This window comes from Echinococcus granulosus, assembly GCF_000524195.1.
Source record: "Echinococcus granulosus chromosome Unknown EG_S00053, whole genome shotgun sequence".
Classification (NCBI taxonomy): Eukaryota; Metazoa; Platyhelminthes; class Cestoda; order Cyclophyllidea; family Taeniidae; genus Echinococcus; species Echinococcus granulosus.
Window position 1 is genome coordinate 33,084 of NW_020170433.1, and position 22,553 is coordinate 55,636.

General features: G+C 43.0%; 1 protein-coding gene across 1 annotated transcript in view; it reads right to left on the reverse strand. All coding sequences in view use genetic code 11, as the record gives it.

Annotated features, from left to right (window-relative positions):
* Positions 1-20,226, reverse strand: part of EGR_06207 (Calcium/calmodulin-dependent protein kinase type II delta 2 chain) — a gene marked incomplete at both ends in the record, with an annotated part of 39,129 nt that extends 18,903 nt beyond the window's left edge. The window contains 11 exons of the mRNA XM_024495456.1: positions 5,562-5,645; positions 7,489-7,611; positions 11,004-11,098; positions 12,073-12,156; positions 16,504-16,606; positions 18,941-19,013; positions 19,209-19,274; positions 19,346-19,400; positions 19,523-19,582; positions 20,033-20,127; positions 20,165-20,226. Coding sequence (XP_024350087.1) covers positions 5,562-5,645; positions 7,489-7,611; positions 11,004-11,098; positions 12,073-12,156; positions 16,504-16,606; positions 18,941-19,013; positions 19,209-19,274; positions 19,346-19,400; positions 19,523-19,582; positions 20,033-20,127; positions 20,165-20,226 — 900 coding nt within the window. The remainder of the gene's footprint in view (positions 1-5,561; positions 5,646-7,488; positions 7,612-11,003; positions 11,099-12,072; positions 12,157-16,503; positions 16,607-18,940; positions 19,014-19,208; positions 19,275-19,345; positions 19,401-19,522; positions 19,583-20,032; positions 20,128-20,164) is intronic.
* Positions 20,227-22,553: the final 2,327 nt, after the last annotated feature.

The window sequence follows — 22,553 nt, forward strand, 5'->3', positions numbered from 1 at the left end:
TAATTTTAGTCACTTCCCAACGAATCAAATGACAGGGACAATAAGCAAATTCACTTCGGAAGTTAGGAGAAGTTCCTTCGTATTCAAAGGGATAAAAATAGTGTTCAGATTCAATCATAGCCATTATGAAAAATGGTGAAATGATTATGTTCTGGAGAAAATGTTAGGATAGCTCCCGGTTTTGGCAATGGGTCACTGCGGGGCCCCACCACTGTATGTCCACCGGGCGGCCAAGCCCTTGGGCCATGCCATTAGCCCCAAGTCCCTCTGTGGGTCGAAAATACATATTTTACCCGAACACCATATCCTCTTTCGTCTTCAAAAAAGTCCCGAGGCGCTACATCGACATTTTCAAGTCTCAAGCTTTAACAGTTCGAAAGGATAATTCGTTGTATTTTTTCCCGAACACAATGAGATGGGGGGTGAAATGATGAATTTGAGGGCATCATTACGAAGTTTGTAAATTCAATAAATTTATGCCTCAAGCAATAGAGATATTCTGGAGTGAGATTCTACCAACTCGATAAAGGTAGACCGAATTCGCCGCATCCATGAGGGGGATATTGAATCCGATGCACTGGGGGGCAAGCGAATGTGTGCCTGTTGGCACTGATTAAAGGAGGTACAGAATTCATCGGTTTGAGGACGGTTTTTACGAAATGTAAACACCCAGCAAATTGAAGTACAAGATAGCAAATCCTCCAGAACCAAGACTTAGCCAACTCAAAATAGGACTATGCCCTTTCCTAATTTGACTAAAAAAACAGTAAATTGAATCTGGCAATGGTTTCAAAGGAGACTAAAGGCAAGGCAATTGAGTTTTTCTACGGATGAATTTTGACATCTCAAAAGCTGGCATTGAGCAGTTTGGATTTTTTCTTCCAAGGCCCAATAATCTGCAACCCCAATTAGGACAGCAAGTATACGCGAAATAATTACTTCAATAGTAACACTGATAAACAGTATAGACTAGGAGGAATCACAAAAACAGCGAGGGGTTGAACAAAGAACTAGCTGGGCCATAGGGAGTGCGGAATAGCCACATTTGAGGAAGGTGACACGCGCGCACATGTGTGCGTACGCACCCACGAATGCAATCGTGCGTGCGATAAGACACACCGCCAGCCAATCACCTGGCTGCCTGCGCGGTGACACGTGCGCACTCCAAGATCGATAGACTGCAATGAGTACGCACATGCACGCCCGTGCGCGCGCATGTGAGCACGATGCAAAATTCTACACAAGCACACACAGCCGTGCAAGAGGACCAACATGAACGACTCAAAAAACATAGAGGAAGCAGAGCAGAGCGTGGGTGGGTGCTTGGCCTGCGGTCCAGAAAATTCGAGCAAAATCACTAGGACGGAGGGGGGGGTGGGGAAGGGAGGAAGATCAACTTGTAACAGGCCCCTTTTAGGGTGGAGTGACGAAGGTACTTCTTCAGATGAGTCAGATAAGGGGGTGGAAAGGTGAGGGATTTGTCAGTTTCTGGATTACTTACCGAAACGGCTTTAAGACATTGAAATGAATGAATTTACCCGAGTTCAAGAAGACAAACTGGTACAGTCATACAACTTCAGGAATCACTCTCGAGGAAAGAGGGATTATTTTCGAGACACGCTTTCAAAATTGTAGATTATAATCCTGACCGAGTCTCGTCTCGAATGCTCCCAAAAGACAAAGGTGCGAGGAAGTGACATTCGTATGGTAGGAGATGAACACTTACTCTTCTACCGATTTCAGATTGGAGACTAAAGGTCTGGATTGAACCGGATATTTTTGTCCACCGGAGACTAAACAGTAGCCGACTGAAGCTGAGGTAGTGCGCACAGTCAAATAGCGCGAAGGATGGATGAAAAGCGTACTGACTGGGTCAACTGCTGCAATGAGCTTGCCGAAGATGGGAACTTAATCTACTCCCAAGGGATTAGCAAATAAATCCACGATACTTGAATGAGGAATGAGTGAATGAATGAACGACCAATCGCCTACGGAACTAGAATTGGAAGACGAGTAGTCTATCGCAGAGAATGAGCCGAATTGATAAGGCAAAAAAGTTGGTTTTGTACACTAAACAGCCTAAGGAGTCATTACCGAAGGGAGAGAAGGAAAGAGAGGGATTACTTTCAGGACAAAAAAACTATTCATCATCGAAGTAGAACACACCATGCTGGATAACCTTTTTTTTCCACATCGTGTCATAGCGGAGCTGCATCATTCAGAATCCATGATGATGAAAAAAGTACCGCGGGAAGGAGCTCGAATGCTGAAAAAAAGGGCAGGTAGGACGCAGACAACGGGAGAGTTGTGGCAGCATCATTGAAAACAATGGGGAGATGCGTGATGCGGCAGACACCAGGATCGAGACGAGAAGTGAAACCAGTAAAACAAGTCATCACATTCCATTGGCCAAAAAGTAAGTGTTACCTCTCTCTCAGATCGGGTCGATTGCTGCTTTATTGAGGTAATAAATAAATACCCAGACAAACAGTGACATTTTGATGCTTCTGATGCGAATTCTCGAGGCCTTCCAAGGGGAGAAAACGGGTTAGTAAAAACACAATTGGGAAGCGCCACTTTACAAACTCGTGGATGGAGTTGGCCAAACACTGCCTCATCTCTGGCGCACGAAAACGTTGTCGACTTCCTTGAAGGATTAAAAGAGGATTGGGTCAAGAGAGCATTATTTCGTGGACCTGTTCAAAACGTTCCCATTTGCTGAAATCGAATTTCCGACTTTCTGAAAGGCGATGAAATAGGCTTGGCAGGTAAACGCAAGTACTTCGCATTTTCGAGGTCCTCTGACTGGATTCGACGCAAACCTTCCCCATAGTTAGATCTCTTCCTTTAAAGACGATGGAAAAACACCGGGTTGATGAACACAGCTGAAAAAGTACCATTTTGAAGGCACTTGATAAAACAATTCTGAAGTATCGCGTTCGAAGAAAATGGAAACATTATCTGAAGGCCATAGGAGGGACCTTGAGATCTGCCAAAAGGCCTTCGTAGCAAGCAAACAGAGATACCCCGGTGCTTTCAAAAGAAGCGTTCTTTGAGGTGTTCCAATCTGCATCGCCGCAAGAGGACGAAAATACCTTCAAATCTCCCGAAAGGAGGTGGAACCGCTCAAAGGCGGTTTTGAGATATTCCAACTGAATCTGTTTCAAAATCGCCGCTTTGCCGAAGTGCGAAGATAGCCTCGACTCTTTTAATAACATTTGAAAGAATTGTTTTGTAATATGAGTTCGAAAAGCTTTATTCGAGATTCGCCAACTCAGTTAATGCAAAACCCGCTTCGTTGATAGCAAACGAGAAGAGTATTGGCCAAGTGGAAAGGGATTCAAATAAATTGGAGCATTAGGTACGCATCTGAGAAGTGGCATTTTGAGATCCTCCACCAAAACACCCAGCTGGCTGTTCAGCTACAAGGAAGAGAGGGAGAGAGACCCACAAAGCAGAGATGGAGAGGGAAGCGGGCAAACTTGGCAACTGTTGATTAGCGAGCTGGACGACGACCCGATGCAATTTAGCATGCGATTTAATGCACCAAAATTTACGCACACACGCGCCCCTGGGGCAATGGCCGGACCATCGCCGGGTGGTGATGTTAGTTGCCCGTGCATGCCAGAACTACAAACGTACACTGAAAGAGAAGGAGGCAAACGATTAAATGGTTCAATAGGCAAGTGCACCCCACTTTCTGGCGCTCATTTGAAGTGTTCAATTTCAAATGGGAAACGGGCTCCTCAAGACTGGAAATAAGAATTAAAATGAAGCCTATATTATGGGCGACAGCTTCTCAACTTGAGCTTCCCAGGGCCTCCAAAGTTTTGTAATACCTCGTATAGTAGATGACCAGGAGCCCTCGACTTCAAGCCTTGTCTGTTTGAATAGCTTTTTTTGCTTGTACGAATGACGAGAAAGGATGAATGATTCCCTTTCCAACACCCCCACTCACATAGGCAAACTCATTCATCCAGTTAGCCTATTAACCCAGCCGAAGTGTTTCAAATAGTTAAGGTTACGTTCACCTCAGCATTTTCCAGAGTTCAACTACCCACGTTCCTTGCCTTGCCAAAATGTTTCAAACCAAATTGCAATTTGATATACAATATTCATTATCGCTATCCAATGGTTCCCTCACGTGGCCTGTAGCCCATTTTACGCGTTAAAATCGTTGTCCAGGGTGACAAAAGATGGCGTGAGTCCAGCTTATTAGCCACACTCGTCGCTCCGTAAATGCTTGAGGCGCCACATTGGGCTTATCCGAAGGCAATGCGAGTTTCCAGTTAATCCCTCCAAGATTCCAAATAAGGTCAACCAATATGGCAATCTTAAGGACAGTAACCAAATACCCAGAGGTTAGGTTTGAAGAATTGCGACGATGTCTCCGCTGAACAACGAGGAAAGTCGAGAAGAGTCAATGCGATTCTCAAGCCCTTTTGCTAGAAGAAATCAGACATTTCGTGATCGCAAACAGTAACTGAGGGTAGATGTAAGACCATTTTCATTTTTTTTTCAAAGGAATCCTTAAGCGAGGTGTCAACAGGTGTAAGACAGCTCCAATTTTTTAGCTACTCAGTTGGACGCTTGAGACAACGATGGTGCTATGGTCCAAGGTTCAATTTTCACCGAAGTTCCCGTCTTTTTGGCCACCTAGTCTAAAAACCAACAGCATTCAGTAAAACCTATTGAGAAGACCAAATGCCAGATTGCGATTTAGGCATGAAAATTGATCCCTAATCCTCTTAAAAGAAACCGTTCTGTCACCTACATAATGCTTACACAAACATCACTGACATCCGCACGGAAAGACAAGAGCTCTGACGACAGACGTGAATGCTATCAAACTCCCTTACATTGGTGACATACAGCTCTGCTCATACCGTCTATGCGGCTGGTGTTCTCTAGACACTTGGTGGGATTTGACAAGGACTTGCATACCTTAAACAGCCATCAGGAATTACTCAGGCGTAACGATGTGATTCTGCTGGACCCTACTACTGAATACTTCAAATAAAATATCCACTTGTGTAAAGACGACCATCAAAAAACATGACTACCAAGAATTCCTCGCATATGAGATTCCGCCACTTCAGATCGCTCCCCAATGCCTGCCGTGAAAAAGAGGACTAGAAAATTCTGGGGAGACCGCGCCACCCATCAATGTCACGCCAGTCAAACGCGCAATCACACGAGCTACACGGTTGAGGAGCCGTGGAGGAATAAAGCCTAGGCTCGTGTACATGTACAAATGTATGTCCTACGGCACAAAAGGAGGGACGGAGCGACAGAGCAGGAGGAGAAACGAATCGAAGAGTAAACCAATCTGGAAGATGCAATCAAACCGGAATTTTGCACCGCCTATCCTTCTCAGCCCCACTGGATGCAGCTAAGCAAAGGTGAGGAGATTCGAAAAGGACCTCATTATTACAATCCATTTGAAACTTTCCAGGCCCTTGTAAAAAATGATGGACTAAGAATTATGAGTAAGAAAGCGATGATTTCAAGAGGAGGGAGGATGAGGTGGCTACAGAGTAGAGATAGTAGTGTAGTCTCACCTTGAGCTTTCTTTTGGCGTTGAATTTCTTGAGACATTCCACAGTCTCCTGTCTGTGCATACTCGAAGCCACACGTTCAGGTTGCTGAAAGAAAAGCCAATAAAAAGAAATAAACGGAGAGGCCGAACTTAGGGACCCATCAATAAAAAAACGCATTAGGATTCAATAGGGTTGGAAATATTGTTTCTAAAGTGGTTTTGGAAGCAGAATGCGGATCTAAAACCAAATTCGGATTTCCAGATGGTTTGGTTTTAGTGGAATCAGTTAAAAAAGGTTAAGTCACCAATTTAAAAAGACCACAAGAAATGGCGAGTTTACTCATAACCCCTCTTCCTTTACTTTGAAAGGAACTTTAACTTTTGACTAGAATAATTTAATTGAACTATTTTGATTCACTGACTGAACACAGCAAATCTAGCCTTCCCCACCTCACCTTTTACAAGTTGAGATCATTTTGGGGATAGTTGGGAGGCGAGATGGAGTTGATGGAGAGCAGCAAAAACGACCAGAGGTGTGCATAATTTACGCCATTTCTGCTCCCTCTTATGGATATGCAGCGCCGTGTCTCTGATTTATTTATGCCATGATACGAAGACGCCCCACCACGCACCCACCCACCCGCGTAGACAGGCAAGCAGGCAAAAATGCGCATTTGCGGCATGTGAAAATATCCCCCTGGCCACACACTCACCCCAGCCTGGTTTTCGCTCAGAATGCGATTGAACTACTGGTGGTAATGGAATTGAAATTCCATCCACAAAGAAGTGGCAAAGATTACCGCCTTCTGGCCGAGGGTTAAAGGAGGTAGTGATTGATTCGATTCCGTCGACATGAGAAGCTGTACCCAAGGTGCTCAATTAGTAAAACACGGAAGAAGATACTTTGTCAAAGCCACAAAATGATTCAGTTCTTTTAAGTGGAATACGAAATCGAGCCGGAATCGTCGTGTGTTAGAATTAGTCTCAACTGAGAAATGTGTTGGCATTCCTCATTTTTACTCAAAAGCGCTTAAAAGATCGGCTGATAGAAGTGTTAGGCCCCTTTTGTGGGGGTCTAGGAATCCGACTTCACTTTAAGTGAAAGACGGTTTCATTGAAGCCTTCAACAGACTGATGTAGGGTAATCGCCGAATGCCTGAAGGGTATGAGGGCGACACTTTAATTCAAAAATAAGCTCGATTCCACTCCTTTGGCATCGAAAATAGAATTACATTCTAGATTTGTTGGAATGTCCATTTATTCCAACTCACAACGTCAGTAATAGGGGAAACTTGAGAGGTCAGATGGTGTTTAATTCATCACTTCTAATTGAAGAGCTGACCATTTTTCCTCTCGAAATGCGGGTATTCGCTTCATTTCCACTGCCACGCCTTACCTTATTAGTGGAGGTTCAGGAAGTGGTTTAAGAGTAGATACAGACCGTGTGCTGACGAGAGAGCATCAATTTTGTAGGGTTGACAAGTTCCGTTCATGCAAAACCGCGTACGATTTGACTACAGGCTTATGCGTTCACCGTTTGAGGGTCAAAGTAAAAAGGGGATGGCTGCAAGCACAAACCGTTACTGGGGCCTTACTGCCCTGGAAACACCAAAACAGTACAGGCAATACCTTGTCACTGCCCTAACTTTAGTCGGGCTATTCTTTCTATTCTAAACGCCTTTTTACATTAGAAACGGCTAATAGGATCGTAGTGTTAGGTTGTAACCAAACCAGCTCCTCCACACATATAAAGTCCCTAATTTTAGGTTTACGATTCGCCATTTTACATGATACATCGTGCTAAAGCAACGTTCGATGATTACATTGGTCTTTATTCCATAAATAACTGCCGTCAACTGCAATTAATGTCAACTGATTCCCACGGCTGTTTCCTATTCTCCTCTAGCACCTAAAGAACGGCGGGGAGAAGGGTAGAGGGGAAAACTCACGAAGATCCACTGGTGTTTCAGCGCCTCGGCCGCAGTGATACGTTTGGAGGGGTTCATGGTGAGCATGGAGTTGATCAAATTCTTCGCCTCCGCTGTCACCGTGTCCCACTCCGGTGGAGGGTACTGTTGTAGGAAAATCAAATAAATCATTCAGAAAGGAAGCAATGCACCTTCGGAAATGAAAAGGATGTAAGCTGTCGCCCAATTTTGTTGAATAACCGCATCAAGAGCCATCGGCTGTAGAAGAAACGGCGTATAGCATTCTGAAAGCTATTTTGGAACATCTATTCATACGGCTAGGAAGGACTCTGAAAGGGACGTGCATCCGTATATCACAGAAGTCAATGTGCACCCCCAAAAGAAGTCCGAATCGCAGTCTCTGATGGGTAGCGCCTTGAGTTTTAACGATGAAAATAACCGGGTCTCTTCATGGAAATGCATAGAACTGAGGTTAAATACCTCTTTGGAGAACATCCACGGAACGAAAATGTTTTCAACACCATGCCAAACACAAGCCAAACTTCAAAAATGGCAAAAACAAGCGAAACGCCCTTTCAAGCCTTACATTCCCAATGGTTGCGTTGGCAATTTATAAATGCTTTCAGGAGAAATGATGAAGGCTCCGATGAAACTAGAGTGACCTATTGATCGATCAATGGTGAACCGAAACCGAGTCCCAAATCGAAGAAGACATTCCAGACCTAAATGGCGGGGCATATTGCTTTCTTCACATTTCTTTGTTGACTTCAATGCTAAGTTTAAACAAAATTTACGAATTTTACACATAGATGGGGGGAAAGGAAAAAACTTTTAAGAACAAAAAAATGAAAATTGAAATTCTACCTGCGTGAAATTCGGCCAGCTAACTTTGCCGATTGATATATCACCGATAGCCATTGTTTGGACTCGCGATAGAGACTGAATAAATCTTCGTGGGAAACGGAAGCCTTAACAACCGATTTTCATCCCAGTTGATTTGATACACTTCAATAACGCTTCATGCCGCTTTTTCCAGGCTACTTGCCCTCCAGTGCCAAACCTGAGGGTTTTACGAGGAGCGGGAACGCTAGCACTATTTGTAAACGAAGAAGGCATTCGGGTTTATGACTTGGAATGAAAGAAGAAAAAGTCTTCTGGAACAAATCTTCCGATCTGAACATACTAATAAATGGTGGATGTAGTCTTTATGGCAAGATATTCTACATGGGCTAGAACGGAACTATTCAAGCGATGAGGCACAAACTGCCCAGTCACATGAAGGTGAGGCACCGATTTCTCTTATTTTCAGACCTCCAGCTGCACCTGAGTGGCAAATAATACTTACTGTTAATTTAGAAGAACATTCCTCCAAAACCATCGATACAAATAACTCAGAGCCTTAAAATACCCCGATATGCCAGGAAACAAGATTAATTTCTTTTCACCGAAATACGCTCTTAGTCTAGTTAAGTAGCGGTTTCATCAATCAAGTATGAATTTTATTTTTTTTCTCAAAAAAGGGGAAATAGCTTCACTTTCGGCTAGAGGTATTACAGTTGGCTCCTTCGCAACAACCCTGAAGCTCATTCAGGGCAAGTGTACGATCTGTTAAAGTAAGACCAGACTACTTCTGTTTTCACCTTCAACTTAAGCTCCGTGAGCCGGGGGCACGATTATCACCGAAAAATACTCACTGTTTGCCAACAGAACTTCCTCCTTCAACATTTCCTGTCCACTTCCTGACTGCCATTAATTTTTTACAACTGGATCATGCAGAAACCTCCATCATAAGCTAAGGAGACGCACCTTTGAATTTTACCGCCTTTTTGCCTACCTCAGGGGGAACAGACATGCAAACATTAAGTATTTGTCTACCCCTTTCCTCAAATCCAAAATGCGAACTATCGCGCATTATAGCAGATACATGGAAATGGTGAAGGAGGATGACTGTCCTCAGTGGGTATGGCCCTGCGCAACATTTTCCGCCTCCTTTCCCAATCGGAAACTGGACCTTAAAAATCGTAAAGCCCAGCATCCACGTGATAGGGAAGGAGGAATAGTGGGACCATCAAATGATGCAACAATAAATGATACCTTTTTGTGAGTATGCAAGATTACACGAGCTTTTGTAGTCTCCCTCGGTTCATTCTCTAAAACACCCATAGCTTTAGTTCACCACGTCTTCCCCACAAAAGGATCTACATTGCCTATCGTCAATGGAAGAGCAATCAACGTCTCCATATGTTAAAGGGAATCGAGAACGATGCAGAGATGGCGGAGAAAAATTAAAATAGCAAGAAATAAGACCAGGACGAAGCACCGATTATTTTGTATTACCTACTTTGGTCAACATATTTTCCTTTTAAGCAACCGTATTTATGAAGTATCGCCCAGTCAGGAGCGTCGATAACGGCAGTTGGACTGTGATCTTGGCACCTACCCTACTAACCTCTCAGTCTCCAGAAGGTGGAAATAAGGCTACTCCAAGACTAAAAATGCTATAGAACACCACCTTTAAGGATATTTCGGAAATTGTAGTACGGAAAACTTGGCCATTCGCACTTATTAGAAGGACCCTAAATGCCAGTAGACGCCGAGAGGAATGTAAAGCGAAGAGACTGGACTCCAGACAGCGTAGGGAGGAGACAACCCATTTAGACTGTAATAAATCCGGAGAAGCGACTATTTAATCGCTCATCATCCATCAGACGAGGATTATCCAGGTCTGGGTATGTACACTAAAATAATTCTGTATCGTACGAAGTCCTTTCACTAGCAGGAACCGTTAAAAGACTCGTCATTCGCTCAAATAGGGCGTAGCACTCTAGCCTCTGCAATGAGATGAAAAATGTCCTACTTTCCCCATTGTGTGACATAGTGGAGAAGCCAGTTTGGGAGGGCGCCACATTCTGAACACACTTTTTGTTTCCCAAGAGAAGTACTGTTCCCCAAAGACAGGAAAATGACGAAACACAATAAAAGGCTAGTTTGAATGAACAGTGCAAAACCAAGCTCAACTTATAATGGTCAGAACTCCTGGTAAATAAAGAGGACTTGAATAATCTTCTGAGGAACAATGCACAGAAATTAGGATTTGTGTACTAATAAGGAATGAAAGAAATGTTAGTGGCCTTCAACTCGGATGGTGCGTTGGTAAACCCGGTTAGCTGTGCATTGAAGAGACTAGATCAGAGTGAAGAATAATGAGCAATGTGAAAGGCCCGTGTCACCACTCGACGTGATACGTCCATCTCCAAAGTCAAAACTACAGAAATGGTGAAGCTATTGATAGCTAGGGATCATGATGAAACAAAGGCACCATAGATTCTCTGCGTTATTTTCAAAATAACCCATCCAAAATTCAAACTCTTCTAAAGAAGAGCGAGAAACTGCATCAAAAAACGCGTGATTTAATCGTATTTCTATTATCGCTTCATAAACTGTCATCCGCTGACAGTCAGCGCGAATTGAAATGCCCGTAAATTGGTTGGCTACTGGTTGGTGGGGAAAAGATGGCACGAAAAAGGTCCACAAACCTCATATGAACCCGACTTGATTTGGTTGTAGAGCCTGTTCTGATCATCGTCCCAGAATGGTGGATAGCCGACCAGGAGAATGTAGAGAATAACACCTTGAAAAGTCAAGAAAAGAGTCATTACGTTTTAAAGACTACAGGCTAATGGAAAGTTGCGCCCTCTAGTGCTACTAATAGGCGAGGAGACACTAGGCGCTTTATCATGATAGGAGGCTACCCGTTTCGTGATATTAAACGCATCTAAAAATAAACCCAGTGATAAAATCAAGGTGAGGACTCAATTTCGGTAAGAAAGAAAGCTTGTTCCATCAGGCAAGAAATAATGTTGTGTCTCAAGTAGTACCACCTATTAGAAGTGCCACTTCTTTTCCCACCAGATGCACCAAGTAATCGACTTCTGGTGCAATTTCCCAAAGCGCCAGCAGGGGTGTTGGGTGGCGATGAGACGGCTGGAAATCGCAAACGCCCTTGGGTACCAAATAAGCGGATGACGCAAACATGAGTGCCTTCAAATTTCGAAGGCAACTCACTTAATTCCCATTATTTATAAGTTAAGTTGCCTATTGTTGAACCAACGTCAGACGATTTTGCTCAATGACTACTAGCACTGAAGGGCGCCACACTGTACTGAATGCCCTCATTCTTGATGCATTTGTTCCTTTTCTTCATTCATTTAGTGTAGCAACGTGTTCGTAAAGCAAGCAAAGAGTGAAATCGGAATTCAACTCAAGTTAATTCCAGAAAGAACGCCTGTCTCGAAGGTTTGAATTCAAAAAAGACGTTGAGCAAACGAAAACGGGTAAAATGTGATGTGCAATGAACGTTTGCTCGAAAACGTGGCACATCCCTATGTGCATGGTTACTGAACTGAATTGAGAACTAAATGCGAATGCATTCGCGAGTTTTCAATTAAGTGCCGAATAACAAAACGGAGTGGTGATTTGCCAATTCCAATAGCTATTGTGGCCCATTTTGAAGCAGAAAATCTAGAGACCCCATACCACTAAAAAGAATCCTCGATTGGTTATTTAAAAGTACAAAAACAATAAGAGAGAAAGAACGACACTAACCACAAGCCCAAATGTCCACGGGTTTGCCATACGGCTCCTTTCGAAGGACCTCCGGTGAGAGATATCCCGGAGTTCCAGCAAAACCTAAACAAAAAAACACCAAGCGATAGAGGCACCAAACTGGTTGACACCGACCGACCGATCAAACTATTACCCACCCACACGAGTATCATCGTTGGTTCAGTTTCGGGAAGGGAATGGGATTCCAGATAATGATGACCCAAAAATAATAACCTCTTCACTTGTAGTGCGGTAAATTTTTGCAAAAAAAACAAAGGCTTCGACACTGCGTTCGCAATAGGGCTACTGACTAACTGTTTCGAGTCAAGGCTAGGCTGACGTTTACTGCTTTTTCCATCGCCAAAAAAGAGGAACCTGTTGATGCGTTGAAGCTGAAATGGAGATGGCTATTCCTTTTTCTGAGACGGCGATTGCAAAAACCCGGCTTTTTAAGTACTTTTCCAAAATTTTAAGTCCGTCTCGAAGAGCCGCTAAAACCCAGATGAACGACTGAATAAATGGGGGTGATAAAGATGAAAGTAACGGAGGGGTGAGTGAAGCATCCCAAAAAACAAGGCATTTATGAAAAACCGCCTGACAAAGTTAATGGGTAGTCTGAAAACTCTAAATTGTGGCTTGAAGATCATATACAAGAAAATGAGACTGATGCAATTGTAACAGTTTAAATGAATTACATTTGCCTTAATCGCAGACACAAATACATGGGCCTTTTGGATAACAATCATACCGCCTACACAACCAGCCTCTTAGATCTTTCGTATGAGTGTAACAAATCTACTTTCAGACTCGTTGATCTTGGCGGCAAGTCTTTTGAAACGATCCACAATTCAATTTGGCTAATGAACAAGGGCGATTGCCAGACCACCCATCCGGCACTTGCTAGCCGATAAATTGACGCGTTCACTTGCTGGTAATGGTAACCGAACTTTTTATTTTTTTTTAGTTGGAAAGACGCGAAAAAGTCACGTCGAAATGATGCCGCCGAGGTGGCATGTACGTGCATGCACGCATAGACGCACACCAGTAGCCCCCAAATGGTCGACCGGTGTGGACAAATCGGAGAGGAGGAGGGGAAAACACATTCACAGGATTGTAAAAACATTGTGCTGGTACGAGAATACCCAAGTCAAGACACTTTATCATAGTGTTCGCAGACGTCCTGGCCAAAACAGGACCCTATTAGTGATCACGTGGAGCCAGAAGGGAGTTCCAACTACCACAAAGTAAGGAGACCTATCAAATGTTTGGTCCCACCAACTTGGAACTAATGTTCTAGCACTCTCTCATCACTCCAATTAAATGGCGCCAAAAGTAGTCAAATGAAGGCAAGAACATCCACAATGCCAATGATTGGCAAGCAAAGAATCTAGTTAACACCAAAGCCGTTCATGAACTCCAGGATTATTCATTCGGTCGATTCTCAAGGCTGGTAAAATAATGTCGAAATCCCTTTGTGTGAACTATAGGCGGATCGAGGAAAAAATTCTACCTCGGGAAGCTCTCACTGGAGCCAGATGTAGATCCAACATTTGAAACCAAAAAACTCATGAAAAATATAACGTTTCAAAGGTGGGTTGTGACGTTGATGAACCGACAGCATTGGTTTGTATGAAAATTAAGAGGAAATCAAGTGATTTGAGAATAAGAGGAACGATTACACAAACTTTCAACCTCTACTCCCATATTACTGGTAAACGTCGAATTCCAATCAGCGACGATTTCGACTTAGGAAATGTCAAGATGGCAGATATTGTGGACATTTCCATTCCAACTGTAGGAGAATCAGAGCTATAGAAATCCTCCAATCACTGCAATTCTCCACCTTAACAGAACATTGCCAAAAGGACAATCTCAACAAGGGCATACACTGGGCGAGCAACTATCGTCGTTTCCATCGAATAGCTATCCAGCCATCTTACGTAGTTCTCATATTTATGCACAAGAAACAACTCGTGAGTTCTTGGCACTTCTAACGTCGCTCTTTGGATATGAAAACAGACGATGATTTGGCACATTCAAATCACCCCATGCCTCTTAGTAATTAGGATTTTGCAGTAGACTAGGTGCAGTTGTGACGGTATTGTCTGAAGTGGAGGTAGTCATGGGAATAATATTCACCCAAGAAGCATCTCCCAGCCAATTCGTATTAAAAGCCCTGATTTGAACTCAATGCTGCTACAATATTATATGAATGCGCCTGATTATATGAGCATTTGCATAGGCGGAGTTCAGCTTAATGTCGGCTAAATGACCCCGTAGGAAGTAGTTGATATTGGAACCCGAACGGACCACGTCATCTGGACGATATGAACCAACCAGCCGGAATTAGCGATGAAGAATAACTTCCGTGCGTATGATCTAGGACAAACGGTTTTCAACAGGCCGCCGTTGCTGCTGCAAACAGTGTTTCGATCAGCATATATCATTCCACGCGAGCTTCCGGTTTGGCATGTCACGACCACCACACCGACTGAACATTGTTACACCTCCGTCCCGCTCTGCTGCTACAATGAAGTTTCTAGACTTTCGCGACCTGCAAGATCTTCAGAAGTTAATCTGACGCCAAAACGACTCCAGAGTATCCAGTTCGAGCAGTCTATAACCAAAAGCCCTTGCACCGAAAGTAAGACGATGCCAACTTTTTGCTGTGAATATCTAACCTCATAAAGTTGTGCTAGATAATATCGAAGTAATACTATGATTAGATTACCATCATACGTTATAGGCACGAGGTAAGCCCGTCCCGGAATGAATAAAAGGGAAGAGCTATTGCCTGAGACTTTTAAGAGCGGGTGGAATTCAAAGACCCTCCCTCAAAAGCAACTATTGAAATATTTAAACGGGATTTTCGTGGTTTGTTCACTGAAATGAATTATCTTAAACAATGCCCCTACATATTACTTTCCGTTGATAAACATTAAATCACCCTTCAGTGCTGCCTGCTCAAAATTTTTGACATGGAAAAGCCACATACACACACACCTAAAAGTACAGAAGTGTGAACGGAATTGCTCCCAGTGGGTTCTTCAATGTTATCGCACACACGACCTCACCAGCCGTCCCCTCTCCTGATCGTAATATGACCTCAACTGACCTCCACCAGTTCGCCCACACAAGAAATCAATTCAAAACGAACTGGAGCGCAATTTGACGGCAAGTGGGATTAGAGGGTGCGTACGACCCCAAGAGATCCCAATTCCGCATTTGAGCTGTTTCTCCAAACCAAACCCAACTCTCCTGGTTGGCCAAAGTAGAAAATGGACAGAACATGACATGAAGAGAATGCTTGAACGAAAGTGAAGCCCTATTCAATGACTTCGCAAAATGAATGGCAAGTGTGGGGAAGAGGAGATGCAAAAGTGAAGAAGGCCTCCATTGGACGCGACGGCGCTAACACCAAATGGCAGTCTCGAGTGTAAGAATAACGGAGATGCAATTATCCCATGATGAGAATCGGAGCCGTTGGCTCAAAAGCTCAAGAACACTTTGCGGTTCATTTAATGTGGCAGCTGAGGACGGCCGCCCCACCACTCTCAACCCCTAAATGATTCAGACTACCCACAAAAGATCAACCTCGCTACACTACAGCCCACTGTCCACTTTGGCTTGTTCACCTACCGCAAGCGTCGTCTACAAAAAAATACCCATAAGAACTTCACATTTCCAACTTCTAAAATGAGTCAATTGAAGCGTTGGTATTGGTTGGTTGTTCACAAGGTCATGGAATGGTGAAACTGTGACAAAACGACAAAGTTATGACAGAACGGCATTTGGTTGAATTATTGCGCAATCTTGGCCCCCTCTATTTGTCCAACTAGGCTCTCAGGTCTTCCATACATTTGATAATAAAAGTGCGCCTCCGAAGGGCACCTCAGGAGCTAAATTGACGACAATTTTTGTGAAAAATACAACAGCTTCCGCCGATTCTTCATGTTGAACTTAAATCCAAACAAACTAGCTGTTTGCTGACATGTAAATATGCTAGAATAAGGGGGTCTACTGCGGGTAACTGATTTTCATATCAAAGGGGCTAGGAAAAGTGCCCTAATTTGAAAGTCAACAAGACGGTGAGTGGTATGAAAATAGCTTCGCACTTAGGCAAAACATACTCAGGAATCAACGAAATATGAAAGATGGGCAAAATTGGTAGGCACCCCGGACTCAATATCACGTATTTGTAATACTTAATAACTGAGGCACACGTGATTTGTGGGCACCAGAATCAACTGGGACTGTATTTGTGGGTTAACTAGGAGGAGGAGGAGGGGGGAAGAAATCTTGAAATCGCAAGGGGTAATCATGCTCCTGCTACTGTTAACAATGCGTGCACTAGCTCAACTTTTCGGCTAACAGATATCCGGTCAAATTGGCCTCAGAGTGATCTAAAGATGGTTCATGAAAAAGACTTACCGAACCAGGCGAATTGGTCACCCTGTACCTCAATGGCCAGTCCGAAATCTGCCAATTTCACGGCAGCGCCGCGGGTCTTGCTGGCAAGTAATAGGTTCTCCGGCTGAGGGATGGAATAGAAAAGGGGGAGAGTTGCTTAGACAGTGTGCAAATTTTAGGTGGACGAAGAGGTAGTTTGAGAACTACGCCTATAGGAGTTAGAGCTGGTACGTGGTGACATTTTTCTTGGGTTCTGCCGTACTGCTCACATGCACACGCAGATGCATTGTTGAATCAGGGAAGGTTAAGTCACGCACCCACTCAGACGAACAAGCGGTAAGTGAATTAGTGAACCACCAGAACCGTGTGAGAACAAAGAGAAGACCGACAATTGATAGCGATTCTGGTAGCGCATGGGATGGAAAAAGCGATGTTAGAAATCTAGTTTTGAGTAAGAAAGCCACTAAAGAGTTGACCGACTCCCCAGTCAGCATAATAAAGCACTTTCCGCCATATCATGATTCAAATGAAGAATGGGAAAACTGCGAATTGACGCTGTAATTCAAGGATGGCTGGTGTGTTGTGTTTGACATCGTGCAGTTTTCCAGTCACCCACATAGCTCTGCCCGGTACAGTCCTTAGAGGATGACATATCGTGCTTTGTACCGTTGTTTACAGCAAACGCGTTGCCACTTTAAACGGTGGTAAAATTCGAGGCGACACGAAATCTTCTACGCATTATCAAAGTGATGAAAATCAGCCACGAGGAGACCCCATAAACGCTTTACCAGCACAGCTGTTAAATGAGAAACGCTTAGAGGTAGTCAAGGCAACAATGACAATGACACTATTTTGAGAAGGCCGTAATTACTTTAATTACACAATTTAGGCCTTGGTCATTACTGATACCAACTTCTGTTATACTTGCCAGTGAAGGAAGTGACTAGGCATCGATAGAGGAACCGGATTCTAATAAATTAATTCACTAACTTATTAAAATTTCGGCCATCCATTAGCTGCAATACCAAAAGGTGCCATTGCCCAGATTTAGCAATCGACGTGGAAACGATCGGCGAGGGGAGAAAGCTCCCTTTCGCGAAAAATCAGGAAACCAATGCTAAACCGTACATTTATTGTCAAGGTCACGAGTAGAAATTCGAGGCACAAGTGTTGCTATAATAAGAAAAGTAGAAAAACTACTTATACAGCGTCTACAAGGAAAGAGATTCAAGACTGTTGCGAAGGGCTATCTACGAGGTGACAGATTTATCAATAAAAAGACAACATTTAAGTAGCGTATTTGCGGATTTAGAAGTAGAAGCCAGTATGGAAAAGGTTTATATCAGTTAGACATTTCCTGAAAGCAAATAATAGGAAAGAGCGTTAGTGATCACCTTATTTTTAGTGTCAAAGAAAGAGGTTAGAAGGGATTTGAGGTATTAGCACGGCGTCAGCTTTAACTTTTCCGGTTCCACAAATGGATGGGCGGGGCTTCCGCGTTTGTACAAATCAATCAAATAACACCTTTTAATTAATCCGTGGAGTTAACTAACCGACCGAGCGTCGGCGGTTCCACCAGAACTTGCTATTCTGCAAGGAGGATTGAACAACTCTCCTGATCGATAAAGAACGCTTTATCGGTGAAGATATTGATTTTGAGTAAAGCGAGAAGCGCAGCGATGAGCTGTGTTCATCGAAAAAAAAACTCAATGTAAGGGAATCGTAATATGTTGATAGCGCAAAGTATATTCCCATAATGAATTAACTTATCACCAAAATAATTAGAAAGAACATTTTGTAGAGTGGAGAAAAAATATGGAAAAAATTCCCATCAATACATAACTGGTGTAATTGGCTAATTAAAAAAGCGCATTTTCACCGAGAGCAGTCATTTAGTTAAAAAATACGAATATGGCGTCAAAAATGGTTGAGAGTTAGAACAACTAAATCATGTTACAACTACCCTTAAAAAGGTAGAGGTTAATTTGCGAATATGCTCTCCCTACGCAAAAAAGGCTGCAAGTGATTATCTTAGGAAGCGAAACAGAGCCAGTTCAACTTTTGATTGACCTCGCACCTGCATCAAGTATTTGGAATAGAATTTCAGCATTAAAAAGGCTCTAACCGTGGTTCACTCAAAGGGGAATAAAATGCCATAAGACTGGGTAGTTTAAAGCAGTCACATGTGCACACACGAGACAGAGAACTCAACATATGAGATCAAAATAAGAAAGTGAAAATCTCTTGAAAAAAGAAGCATCGCAATAAACAGTGTGAAATTTCCGTGAAAAGGGTTGTGGAAATCCTTTGAGGTTAGAAGTTGCAGCAGACAGCGAGGCCAGGACAACACCAAGGAGCATGCAAACAAGGGAGGGGTTCTAATTCCTCAGTGTTAGACAAAATTTTATGCACGTAAAGCATGATGCTGATTTAGGGGTGAGCATGCAACTCAACCAACCTTGAGATCCCGATGGACAATATTATTTTGATGGCAATAGTTGACGCTCTCAAGAATCTGCTTCATGCAGTTGCTAAAGGCAAGGAGTGTGAAGTGAGTCCACCATTGCGCATGCCTTTTCCAACGCTAAATCATTTGATGTGGCATGAACCGAAGCTGCTACCGTTAAAATCTTTATTTCTGTCTACTTCTCAGTATGAATGGTGAAACTTGAAAAAATGGAACTTATCTGGATAGACAAAAGATGGAAATGAGAATTACAGCATACCTGGCGTCTGCCTCACTGTAGTATTCCCTAGCAACGATGTCCTCAAAGAGTTCCCCACCCGTTACACTGAAAAAAGCAGTCAGAGTAATTACTCGCCGCATCAACCATAATTGAGTGAATTAAGCGGACAAACGTACAGATCAAAGACGAGGTAATGGTGATTTTCATCCTGAATTGAATCATGCAGCCGAACTGTTTTCCAAAAAAGGGAAAAGTACATACTTAAACTGGAGCAAAAATATTGACTGAGTCATACAAAATTAGGTATTATTCAGACAAAATATGCCATAAAGCTAAAGAATCTGGAAAATCACCAATATTAGGATGCTTGAGACGTCGACAAATGCGAGCTTCCCGTTCAAGTTTTTGCATATCTAAAGAAAAATAATTTGCTTTCGTTACGAACGCTATGATAGGTGAGAAGAGAAACATACATGAAGTAAAAATCCCAGATACTATGCAGAGTCACGCAAAGAAGAATAGAATCTCCACATCCACGTCTTCACGTGTAAATATGCAGTGTGAAAGACCGTAGACCAATGCAGCTGATCGATATACGATGGGAGCAGTTTAAAATAACTTAGAGTATAAAAGGCATAAATGTTAAGGAACATTAAATGCACTTTGATACGCAGGAGTGAAAGCGATCAGAAATTTAACGAGTCTTAAAAGCATCAAATCCGGTGCAAAAACTGAGAAAGTACCAGAGGAATTCAGAACAAGAAGATAGAAATCTTCCGATGAGTAGAAGGAGAAATACCAGAGGGGTATATTAGGCGAGTAAAGAGATGCATAAGCTAAAATATCTATAAATCAAACATTACCGCGGGTAGCAAGCCGTTTAGTGCTAATTATTTTGGCAGCGAATTCGAGATTGGTTGATATTTGTATGCATCTTCTCACAACAGAAAAGGCTCCACTAAAAATTGCATAAGTATTAAGTTCGTAGAAAATACCGTCCCAATTCTTCTTTTAATTCATAAAGACTAGCAAAATCAGGCGAACCCTGAGCAGCCATCTTTGCACGACAAAATTGAAAGCGCCACTGTTACAAAGGCCCATTAAATCACGAACTCAAGGTCATTAAAATTTCTGTGTTGAGTAAACCTAGAAAAAGCTTCTAGGCAAAATATTACTAGTCATATATGTTAATTTTCCGCAGAAAAACGTTTTGTACACTTTTTAGTCATCTTGAGTGATTTAGTCAGTCATTTAAGATTATGTCCAATCATTGATTATTATAGAAGTTAATTGTTTTTGTTTTGCCACTCTTCTACTGGACTTTCAACTCTGTTTCTAGTAATTAAATGAGTTGACCTTGTTTTGAAGGGATCTTTTGGCTGCTTTAGCACTCACAAATTAATGAATGTCAAGGTTATCTTCATCTTTAAAAGATTTTGTTACATCCTATGCGGGCCTATGATCTGAGAGTTATGTAGCGTCCCCAGACTTCCCTGACGACAAAAGAAGACACAATACTTGGGCAGAATACATATATTCAGCAAAGGGAAGGTGTCTGGGTCACTGGCATGGCCGGGAGGATAGCCTACCTAGCGAGGTAGAGGAAGGCAAATTCAAAAGTACATAGGTGACGCCTCACCAATACCAAGGGATAAACCACCATCGTATTACAGTTGCTACTGGTGGATGCGCCATCATCAAACATGCTGTTGAAAAATAATCAAGAACTCTTATCATTATTATTTCGCTAACAACTTCTCTAAAAGAATGATCTTTTAAAGTTCTCTGGTGGTTTGGATGCAGTCTATGAGGGCGTGGTGCAATATCACGCGATGAGTGATCACAGGAGAGATGGCTCACACCTCATTGGTTAAGACGTTGTATTGAGGTTAACGTAGCTGGCTTTACTGGGTCAACTTTCGCCCATTGGCACATTTTGTGCGAAGGTCTCATATGTCGAAAGAGCTTTGGAACACTTCTTTTGCAGCGATGTAACGAATGAAAAAGCGACCTACTGTCACGGCATCTAGCACAAGCAACACTTTAATCGAATTGCTACGTGCTTATAGCATTTGAAAATGGTAACAACACTATAGTGTGTCTAAGTCACCATTTACAAGTGAATTAATTTACTACGGCTTATTTACTACCATGGTCAATCTCATTTAACAGATTCTCATTGTTTTCAATTCTTAATAAGTCAAAGTAGTGCAGAAAACCATTAATGGCTTGCAGGAAGGCTGAGGGCTACTGGTATATACTGAAGACCGAGTGGAAGAGCGGTGGCTAGATCTGCGGGGACTCAAGCAGCCCTGTGGTTGTACACAGCTAGCCAAGACTTCGAACCCGTACTTAGGCCCTCTCTTCTTCAGAGAGTCGTCCTCGGTGCTTCTCCTGATCAACCCCTGCGTCGGCCATCGCGACACAGTTGGTGCTTCAAAAAGAAACCATGAACCGGGAAAAGGAGCAGTTGAAGTTTCTTTCAAGTGAGGAGGCATTTGATCCTAACGTCTTTGATGTGTCTAGGTGGAGTTGCGTCCCATTTGACGCCCACTGCTTTCATACTGCTGAAGAGCGTGTGAGGGCATCCCGCTGCATGCCGAACGCTAGTCGTGAGGAAACTGATTTAAAGGTAGAGCTCTCAGACGAGAGACAAGATTTAAAACAGCTTCAAGGGGCCAATGTGCCGTGTCTATTCCACTTTACTACTTTGTTTTCATTTCGGTGCTGTCCAGCCGTCTGTCTCTCTACTTGCTTATCAATTTATCTACCTACCTATCTGTTTGTCTTTATGCCCATCCACTTGGGTTGCCCGTGTGCGTAATTAACAAATTCATATAGGTGGCGTGGCGAGCTGCGTACTGGACTTTTTCACGTGTTCGAGTGTACTAGTGTCGCTTCAGTTGTTGACGGCCTTCATGTAGAAGGCGGAATTGGGGTATTTGTCAAATGCAGACATCGTTTTTGCTCCTTTTGCTGGGAGTCTTCTCAGGCTGACCATCCGTCTGTGACAGGTGGCCTCCTTCTGTGTCCTTAAGGTCTGGTCTTCGGCTGTGGAAATTGAGTCCCTTCTCTCCTCTCCTGGCTGGAGTCGCAGTAGGCCCAAGTAGTATGGAAAAGCCCCCATTACTAACGCAGAGTAGATGAGAGTTTCTAGGCGATTAGCGTGGTCCAAAGGCCTTAAAAAACACCACAAAAATGAAGGGCTGATTGGTAACCGGAGGGAGTAGTCATGATGCGAAGGCTAATCACGTCCACTTCGCATTGAGACCCGCTCATTTCCATTTCGTCTTAGATTTACCATTGCTATTTCGGTCCTGCCCTGTCGAACAAATTGTGGGATGAGATGAAATTTGGACTATTTGGGACTTAAATTTATTTTAT